Source organism: Chaetodon trifascialis, chromosome 20 (assembly GCF_039877785.1).
Source record: "Chaetodon trifascialis isolate fChaTrf1 chromosome 20, fChaTrf1.hap1, whole genome shotgun sequence".
NCBI lineage: Eukaryota > Metazoa > Chordata > Actinopteri > Chaetodontiformes > Chaetodontidae > Chaetodon > Chaetodon trifascialis.
In genome coordinates, this window is record NC_092075.1 from 1,512,338 (window position 1) to 1,522,942 (window position 10,605).

A 10,605-nucleotide genomic window follows, 5' to 3' on the forward strand; every position below is an offset into this window, starting at 1 on the left:
CTACAATGTACAGACTGGTTCCAATATTCGGCTGAGAGTTTTTTTATGAAAATAGTTGTAGCGAACATCGAAAGAGTTACATCTTGAATTTACTTATATTGTATGGCAAGTATTATATTCACAAGTGCAAGTGGAGTCAAAAAGCTCCAACAATACAGCAGTTTATAAAGGAAGTACAGTTTTATATGACCTCCTTACACAGTGTAAAAGACAAAAGAGCAATGAAGACTCTGGATATTTGCGAATCCTTCAACATGTTTAATTAATTTTGCAGGTACCCTAAATATTTATGTATATATGTACATTTGTATATATTGTATATTTGTATATACACTGGTGTTTGTATATATTGTAATGTATATATTGTGTGGTGGACACTATCAGGCGTCTACGTATGGTCCCATTTACTGATGGTTGATGCGGCCGACGGAGGAGCCTCCGCGTCCTCCGTGGGCCGCGTAGGAAGGGTCGTCCGAAGGATGCAGCCCCTGAATTGGGACACAGCCACAGACGCACGACCGGGGTCCTGCGTGGATCCCCACACGACAATTTTGCTGGCCTTAGTATTTCCTGTGTTTTAGTTTGTTTATTATTGTTAGATTTAGTGTTGATGTGTGTGTGACAAACATGTGTATTGGACATTTGTGAAAATACGGAACAAATCGCGTCCCGTATTAGTTCAATACGGGATGCAACATTTAATTGTCAATTAAAGGACGATTCCGTATTTTACAGGACGGGTGGCAACCCCACCTATAATTGACCTTGAACAGCCAATTATGTGGAGAGATTGCCGCCCCATACAAAATAAAACAAATATAGAACAGAAATATGTCAGCTAAGACGCGACATTAATGATCCGTTAATGTCAGGAAGCACCCAACAAGCCATAGCTTCGATGAGCCATAGACGAACGGAGTTCGATTCGCCTGATCGAATAAGCAATTGATGAAGCACTGAAAAAACACCTTAAAAACCTTTTCATGGTCAATTTTTTAAGCCGAATTACTCAGCAGAGCATACTGATTACAATCCCAGATCGAAAACACGCGGACCGACGCAGATTTTGGAGAAAAGCGGGATAACTTTAAATTTGTGGATTTTTGACTGCGGTTCGGCGAGCCCCGCAGCGTCCCGTCAGAGTCCTCACTTCGGGACGAAAGCGAGTGCCACACTGTCAAAAACAGTTATATTTCTCCGTAGATTTTACAAATAGATCATAAGGCATGTTATTTAAATGTGTACTTTTTGCGTGAGTCTTACCTGGCCACAGTTTTATGCAAACGATGTCCTCGTGCGCCTGAGGTGAACGGCAGAGTCCCGTGATCTTGCTGGGCAGGTGGAGGTCTGCTATCCTGCACGTTCACATACAACCAGATTGACTGTTCGTGTGCATGCGTGAAAGAAGATTCACCGACCGGTATCGAGGAACACTTTTAGGTCAAATTTCAGGATTCTGCGTGAGCTCAGAGCGGGACACAGTGGAACTACACTGTTAAAAGGGATTTGGGCTTTTAGTCAGAAGGACTATTGCTGTCAAGCTGAGAGAACTCTGCCCATTACAACAAAGTAAGAAGAGTTCAAACAACTTCAACTTGAAAAAAGCGCGGAAACTCATTAAAAACCCACGATAATCCATTCAGTTAACTTCAGAAAAAACGTCAAGGTGGGCATTTCAACCAACACGCATGCGCCGCAATGTGACGTCACGCGCGTGTTGAACTTTAAATCCGAGCCGACCGCCATCTTTTTACCTCGGAGCCAGCCGTCCAGTAAGTACATTTAAAATTATTTTAGCTTAGTTAGTTCATCTGTTGGTAATGTGCACTGGTCGTCTAATGTCTCTCCATCTCAAATGATCCGTCAAGATATTAAACCTGTGATGAATATTTCATGTTCGTTCTTTTTCGGAAATGCTTTAGCATGTAGCGCTAGCTAGCTAGCTAGCGCCGCCAGAGTGAAACAGCAAGTTAATGTAGGGTTGAGCCTCATATTCGACTGTATCAAGTATTCGGCACCGACAGTGTACTCTTATAGGAGTGAGACAGTGCGGGACTTGTCTTTATTATTACGGAAAAATGTGTCAACTGTGGGAATATTATACCTGGATCAACCCGCTAATACGTGACGTTGCGACTCGTACAAGAGGCCTTGCTCGCACTCAAACAACCTGGCACAGGATTGACAAGGCAACGAAATAACAGCAATTTATGTTCCACCAGGAAGAAGAGTGGAAAAACACTGACCACTGCCGTAGTGTGTGGATATTTTTTTTATGTAGAGTTAGATGCTGTATAAACACGTAGTGATAGGTGATTGTTTTCAGGTGTGCCGTTACACTTTGTATCCATGGCAACGCGTAGCAGTGGGGGTGAACGGCCACGGGTTTTTTGGCCAGTGGGAAAGGAGCCCTATGCCGTTTGAAAGCGGGTCGACCGCGTTTAAATAAAAAAAACGTGTCAGCCCGGTAACCATGAGCCGCTTCCCCAATGAAATAAGCGGGTCGATGCGGGTTTTTTAATGCTAGCCGACCCGCTTTCAAACGGCATAGGGCTCCTTTCCCACTGGCCAAAAAACCCGGGTCTGATCTCCAGCTGGCAGCTGCCACCATAGACATAATATACGTAGACAGCTCATTGACTGACGCTTCCTATTGGAACTGACGTTCAGTGCGGCCGCCATCTTGGATGGGTCTCCCATGCGCCCCCAGTGCATTTATTTCTGCGGAGGAAGGTGTATGTCCAGCTACAATAATCATAACTTTTTACCCGATTTTCACACGGTTTGGTTTGTTACAAATGGCAGAGATGTAGTTATGACACAGGACGCTGTCACACATTAAGAACACGTGCTTGATGCTGAAATACTTTGTTAAAGAGCAGAATACAGAAAAGTAAGCTTTAAAATTCCAGGTCATTCCAGCGTCTTACACTACCCTTTTAAGCTTGCAACTGGGGCTGGGAAGCTAAATAAAATATAATAAATAAATAAAATATGGGCATAGTTGCTCTCTTTATGTTGACTTTGGTTGGCTCTGGTGCTAGCAGAGACCCACCCAATATGTCGGTGATGCTGGATTATGCTCCAGCATGTAATGAGGCGTCTACGTATATTATGTCTATGGCTGGACCGCTGTGTGTTGCCATGGATACAAAATGTAACGGTACACACGTCACTCATGAGAAGCTCTCTTTTCTCGCTGTCTTGTCAGTGCTGTGCCATGTGGCTTCTGTTTTTACAATGTAATCACTTAGCATTCAGATGAGTGACATGGCCCAGTGTGTCCACTTTATAATAAAGTCATGTTTATTTCATGTTAGGATACATTAAAATCTGGAAGCTTTAAATTGTGAACTGTGCAATTTTTCAGAGACTTGTGGCGATGCACAGTATTTTGCTCATCTAAAAATACACATACACAATAAGGAAACTGAACTTAGTGTGTTTTGTGCTGATAATGGTTGTATATCTTTCTTTCTTTCTTTCTTTCTTTCTTTCTTTCTTTCTTCTGTACAGGGTTACTTCAGTGTAGGCTGTGCTGTTTGGGGCAACTGTCCCTCAATGAGGTGGTCCTGCAAGTGTTTCTCCTCGCCGAACCAATGCACACTAATTGTCCATTATATCTCCACCTTGTTTTCATTCTCTGACTTATTTCTATTGCTCTGTTTGGAGGAACACTAATCCATGTGATGTTATAGAGAAATTGTCAAGAGAGTGGACATTTCAGTAATGTTTGAATGTTTTCATTTTCAACATTTTGAGCAAGTTTCTCAGATACGTTTTTTTGTTTGTTTTTATGAATCTTTGCAATTTACTTCAGCAACTCTGAACATTCACTCAGAAAGGACTTTGTTGAACTCGGAGAGTTATTGTTTTTCCCCAAAGGATGGCTCTTCTTTTTATGTATTATATTATTATTATTATTATTAATATTATTATTATTATTATTATTATTATTTATGTGTGGGACAGTGTAATTTCAGTCTGTGAGCAAAAGTGTGTTAGAGGGTGTAAGGGCTATTTTTTTAATATGTCCCAAGGAAGGTCTTTTTTGATGTCTCGACATCCATTGACACTTATTTTGAAGCAAGGCTGGTTGAAGTTGGACTTGTTGGGGGTTAAATAAAGGTCTTTATTGAATTGTCTGTTCAGCTATTTTTTCTTGTGTTAATATTTCGTTTGTCTAATTCTCATGGAGATTCTTTGTAGATTTTATTTTGCTTAAAATTTTGAAATCTAGCAGTTTCTGTAAACTCAAGTAACTTGGCAATAAAGCATGAGAAAAAAATAATAATGTTGCCCTAACTTGATAAAATAAGTTCAACCAACATCTTGTTTAGTTCTCTTAAGTAATGTTTTCCAGTCCACATTACTTGATACAGAAAGTTGAGTCAACAAATCGCAAGTTGTATCAATTATGTATTCCATGTTGAGCCAACTTGATCCACAGTTGTAGGAACTTGATAAAATAAATTCAACCAACATCTCTTAAAGTTATCTCAAATAATATTTTTAAGTTCAACTTACTTGATACAGGAAGTTGAGTCAACAGACTGTATGTTGCATGAACTCATGTTTTGAAGTGTAAAAAACTGGACACTATAAGTTGACTCAAATTAACTCAGTCAAAGCAACAAGATGACTTGACATAGTTAAGTCGTTGGGTCACCTAATCTTTATATATATATATATATATATATATATATATATATATATATATATATATATATATATAATATAATATATAGTGCATGCTTCCCGTGAAATTATTTTCCCCGCATTTATCCCATCCTCGGTCTGTCGATCCTCCGCGGCAGACCAGGAGCGGTGGGCTGTCGGCTGCCAGCCGCCAGCCGACGCCGGCGCCCGGGGACCAGTTCTCCTTCGGTGCTTCGGTTCTCCTTCCTTTGGTGATCTTCTTGCATGTTTTTAGTGGGAGTTATTTAAGGAGGAAACCTTAGGTTCATGCAAACTCCACACAGAAAGGCCCCCTTTTTTCCTCGAGCAGCAGGCACCGAAGGCGTGGTGGAGGACACGCCACCAGCGCCCACAGCGGGATTCTGGGGGCCTTCTAGCTGTGAGGCGACAAGTGTGACCACTTGTGCAACCGTGCTACCCTACAAATAAGTGTCTGACATTATTATGGAAAGAATCCATACAGAGATACTTCTTTGTTGATGAGTAAGATCTGTTTTGCTTAAGCACAAACAGCTGTTGCAGCGCTGTCGCCAAAGCCACCAGACTCCATTCAAAAAAACAGGAATTTTAGCATTTTTTAAAAAAACTTCTTCAAATGCATCAAAAACAAAATAAAACTCGACAAAACCCTTCTTGGATCACATTTTTAATGTTTCGGCAACAATTACTAACTCTGGATTGGTTGAAATAAACTTTCAATTCACCGAATGGGGAGAGGAGCGAGAGAGCTGGTGACGTCAGAGAAGCAGCGGGGGAAACAGCACGTTGAGTCGGAATGTTTCGTATTTTGTGTGTTTACCTTTTGTCACGCTTCACTCGTGTTTAGAACAATCCTGCAGAAAATGGGATTGACAAAAAATGATTGACAGGTGCTGATGTTTTTTTTAATTTATTTTTTCTGTTTGATTACGTTCTGTGTTAGATTTAAATTGTTAATTAAAAATATTGTGTTCTAAATTAAAATCTTATAACCTCGTTACATTATCTATTCCATTTCTTATTTACAGTATAAGTAAACTTTTGAACTACTTTTCAGTGACAACACAATTATTTTATTTTTTCTGTGATATTTACAGATATAGGGCTGCGCGGTGGGTGGTGGTGTCAGGTAGTGCGCGTGCCTCACAGCAAGAAGGTCGCAGGTTCGATTCCCGGGTCGGGCCTTTCTGTATGAAGTTTGCATGTTCTTCCCGTGCATGCGTGGGTTCTCTCCGGGCACTCCGGCTTCTTCCCACAGACCAAAAACATGCTCATTAGGTTAATTGGTGACTCTAAAATTGCCCCTAGGTGTGTGTGTGTATAAGTACAGCACTTGAGCAAACGTATTTATTTAGTTAGATTCCATCACAGCTCTGTAGAGATTGTTAATCAATTTCCGTCCCTGGTGGGTATTTCTAAATAAATCTCCCTGATTTGACCGGAAGGCGGCGACAAACGACTGAGCGCCCACCTCACGTGAACCATCATTAAACAATTACACATAAAAACATCCACGATAAGTGAAACCCAGCGCTCATGAAGCAGAGAAGCCCCCCATGACCACAGCAGAGGCTGCGCGTGGCTTTAAAGCCGCAGCCGCGTCTGCAGAGCTCACGAGGACTTGTTGAGAAGAAGATGGTGAAGATGTCTGGTGGATGCTGAGCGGCAGCATCATCTCGTCCTCATCATCCTCCCACAGCAAATAAATGAGTCAACATGGCCGCGGAGCAGCTCGCCCTGTAGCGCCAGAGAGACGCGGAGTAAAGCAGCACAAAGGTAAAGAAAACGCGCGGACGGTTCATGGAAAAATCCTGTTTTTATTTCCCATGTCACAGGATGGCTGCTCAGACACACACAGACATCCAGCCCAGTGTTCACCGAAATAAAGCTACAGGTATTCATTACATAATGTAATCATTCCGATATGTAAACGATGGCGGCTGTAATTCCTCCCCTGAACGCATCTTACTCTGGCCTTATGCATCTTGTTATTGTCCACTGCTTTCATATTTTCTCACAGACATCTATTCGCTTTCCTCTCCGCTTTGCAGACTAAATGGCGTTCATGTCCCGGTTCTCTCGGTCCCGCAGCAGCTCCAGGTCTCCGAACCGAAAGGACTCGGAGCGCGTCTCCCCGAACCTGAGCGTGTCGGAGCTGGAGAGGCTGCTCTGCACGGGCAAGACCGCCTGCAACCACGCAGACGAAGTGTGGCCACGGCTCTACATTGGAGATCAGTGAGTTTACATAACCCTCAGCTGGAAGCCCTGACAGGAAGCGATCTGCTGCTCAGCGCAGTGTACAAATACTCGGTTATAAGTACAAGTACTGCGTTCAAAACGGCAAACACTGCACACACAGAGATCAACAGTGGCAGCTGTACATAGTCACACTTTGTCACTTGTTAGAGACGACCCATAAAGGTAGTACTACAGTTACTGTTTGCAAAGTATTTTTTAATGTATTTACAAATTTATGGTGAACCCGAGATTCCATTACAACAAAAACACTGCATAAAAAACAAGAAAAAAGCAATCGAATGGAGGAAACGTTGCTTAAAATAAGCAAAATGATCTGCCAGCGGAGCAGGAAACTTTTACTTACCAGGATTTTCAAAACAAGTAAAAACATCTATTTTTATTTCTGGAAATTCTGGTTTCAAGCATTAATTTCCTCAGAACTAGCAAGTAAGTCTCAGAGAGACGTTATAATATCTTACTGTAAAGTACTTACTGTCAGTACTGTAAGTATATTTTGAGTCAAAATATACTTAAAGCACAAAATATAGGATGCTGTAGTCATATAATAGTGTGAAAGGAGTCTGCGTAACAAGTATTTTTACTTTGATACTTGAAGTACATTTTACTGTACTTAAAGTAACAGAGTATTGTTGCATTGCTGTATTGGTGCTTGTACTTGCAGTAAGGATCTAAGTACTTCTTCCGCTGCTGTCAAACATGAAAACAGCTGCAGCATGAAGTTTTGGTGGTCAGGTGTAAACATCTGCCTGTTGCTGCTGGACTGTTTGTTACTGTCAAGTTAATTCACTTCAAATGTTCATCGCGCCGACATGCGGAGGAGTCAAAGTCTGACTGTCCTCCTCTCTGCAGGGATATTGCATCAGACCGGCGCGAGCTGGCCAAACTTGGCATTACGCACATCCTGAACTGCGCCCAGAGCAAATGGCGCGGTGGAGCCGAGTATTACGCCGGGATGAACATCACCTACCACGGCATCGAGGCTCACGACTCCCCGACCTTTGACATGAGCGTCAACTTCTATCCTGCAGCTGAGTTCATCCACAAAGCCCTCACGAGTGGAGGTCAGTCAGTTTTATTCAGTGTGTCAGTCATTATCAGATAAAGCTGTCAAACAGGAAATGTTACGATAACACAACGTCTGCGGCGATCTTTCCTCCAGATTACACACCAACACTACGATGAATCACAACACGTAATAGACAAAGACGAGTGAGGAGGGAAAATGTGCAGAAGTCACTGTTTTAAACAACGTAGAGTAACTTTTGAAGGCTTTTATTTTATTTATTGAAATGCTGCATTACTGTAAATACATGCATCACTTCACTGTTTCTGCTCTGCTTCGACCACAAAGAGACACAAAACCCTCAGTTTAATACAGAAATACAGATACTAAAACGATGATGTTTGCACCTCAAATACACCAAGCAGATAGAAATAAATACATTTTATACGATATATCCCTGGAAGAGAAGCACAAACCCCTTCATAATGTTTAGATTTAATATCAAATAAAAAACTTGTAACTGAAAACTGCGATAAGTATTTTTGGCCACTTGGGAGCAGCAGAAATTAAAGTTGATTAGTTGAACTCGTTAACAAACGGCAGTGGCAGAGCAGCGTTATCGTTCATTTGGAGACTTTTTGTTTGTGTGTGTGTGTGTGTGTGTGTGTGTGTGTGTGTGTGTGTGTGTGTGTGTAGGTAAGGTGCTGGTCCACTGCACTGTGGGATTGAGCCGCTCGGCTACTCTGGTGCTGGCCTACCTGATGATCAGACAAAACCTGACGCTGGTGGAGGCCATCAAAACGGTGAAGGACCACCGAGGCGTCATCCCCAACCGGGGTTTCCTCCGCCAGCTCAACGGCCTGGACGGCATCCTGAGAGAGAGTCGCAAGACGTCGCCGCAGAGCTGAAAATGTCCTCGATGCTCAAACGACCAATCGGAGGCAGCTGCTTGTCTGGTTGCACTGAGTGAGGTAAAGGGACCAAGTGAGGAGCAGCTATGGGACCTGTAGCAGCAGACGACACCAGAGTCAGCATCCTCACATCCTTTATTCTCTTTGATTGGTTATTTACTCATTATTATTCATTTTATATTGGCTGATGTCCATACATGTGGAAGTTGCGGCTCGTTAATGAAGAATTCATTTAAATCAAGTCAGTTTTATTGATCGCAGATTTACCTCAAAGGGATTTATGATGACATCCTTCAGGCAGGGTCACACCAGAATTTAAAACAATAAATACATTCATTTAAATGAAGTGAGCATGATCAGTGAGCTAAATCTGGACAGTTGACCAATAGCGAGCCATGAGCGGAGACTTGAGTAAACCTGGAGGAAGCTCTCACAGCTTTTTAACTGACTTTTTAGTCGGTTATGAGACACGAGTCAATGGTACAAATACACCCTTCGAATAAACTGTGCTGAGTTGTCCTGTTAGCGACCAAGCTAACGGCAAACATGAATTTTCCCCCTTTAGTTACTCGTATTTGAAATGAAATGAAAGCGACGATCCTGAAATGTGTTACTGTGACTGATTGGTGCCAGCATGTCATGGCTGGCTACTGTTTTAGCCTCTAGCCACATCACCAAGCTTCTAGATTGTGGATGAATTCAGCCAGGCCACTTTCTGGTGTGACCAGGCCAAGACCTGGACTCAGATAAAAACTCCCCCCAGAGAGGACTGTAAAACCCCCGGGACGGATTTGCTAAATCATAACTGAACAAAACTGCAGAAAATGTCATTTGGAAGCCAGACAGGCCTTCAAAATACAAGAAACTGAAGTTATAGCCTTGTTTTTCATTAGGTTAAAAAAAAAGGTTCCCTACCTCGGGGTCGGGACCCTCAGAGGGGTCACAAGATAAATCTGAATGGTTGCAAGGTGATGGAAGACAAGCTGCTTAAGGCCCCATACAAGCCGTCTTGGTGGAGGTTATAAGACGATTATGAGGAAGTCTGCGGACAGAACTGAGGGCTAAAAACGTTCAGCTCCTCTGCATTTCAGGGTAAAGAACCCAACATTTTCCTCTTTTCATTTTCAGATAATTATGCTAATAAAACAGTTGAATTAATCATTGGTGAAAGCTAATGCAGTCAAAGAAAACTTAAATATTATTGGCTGAATTTTAAGGTTCATAGTTGTAGGAAAATTCTAGGTGATTATTGGGTTAGTGCATTATGCGAGGCTTTTTTGGTATACTAACATTATCATAGGTTAGGTTTGGGGTTAGGGTTAGGGTTACATAACCCTAACCTTTACCCTAACCCTGGAGTACAAGAACTTTATGGTGAGCGTTCACTCTAATAATAAAATCACACTAATAAAATCAGATTTTAGGACCAAATAACTGGATAAAATGGGGAAAAAAACAGTTTTGTCACTGCCCCCTACTGGTAAAATCATGTGATTGTTTCCTCGTTTAGGAGGGATCGCCTGACGGTGAGCCTCACATTGGCTGTCCTGTCTTTTCTGATCAGACTGAGGTAAAAAATGTGAACTATCAGCCCTCAGAAAGAAGATTCTTCCTCATAGTTTAAGTCTTTGCAGGTCTTCCCTCCACTTTTACATTCAGCAAGTGTCATTAAGTGCTCTGAACAGCTCTCACAGTGGTCGTAGCCCAGTCTAAACCAGCACAGTTATGTAGCCTGTTGATCATAGTATTACAGTG

The 10,605-nt window shown here is 42.1% G+C and overlaps 1 protein-coding gene across 1 annotated transcript; it reads left to right on the plus strand.

Moving 5' to 3' along the window:
* The first annotated feature begins 6,124 nt into the window (after positions 1–6,124).
* LOC139348753 (dual specificity protein phosphatase 26) lies at positions 6,125–10,032 on the plus strand. Its single transcript, XM_070989078.1, has 4 exons — positions 6,125–6,453; positions 6,729–6,912; positions 7,786–7,997; positions 8,636–10,032. The coding sequence occupies exons 2-4, from the start codon at positions 6,734–6,736 to the stop codon at positions 8,845–8,847; spliced, it is 603 nt and encodes a 200-aa protein (XP_070845179.1). The 5' UTR covers positions 6,125–6,453; positions 6,729–6,733; the 3' UTR covers positions 8,848–10,032.
* The last annotated feature ends 573 nt before the right edge of the window (positions 10,033–10,605 follow it).

Bases quoted from the DNA above. Each gene is read 5' to 3' on its own strand.
- LOC139348753 (XM_070989078.1), top strand. From the start codon at position 6,734: ATGGCGTTCATGTCCCGGTTCTCTCGGTCCCGCAGCAGCTCCAGGTCT. The intron at 6,913-7,785 runs GTGAGTTTACAT...TCCTCTCTGCAG, and splicing joins CGGCTCTACATTGGAGATCA to GGATATTGCATCAGACCGGC. The intron at 7,998-8,635 runs GTCAGTCAGTTT...GTGTGTGTGTAG, and splicing joins CAAAGCCCTCACGAGTGGAG to GTAAGGTGCTGGTCCACTGC.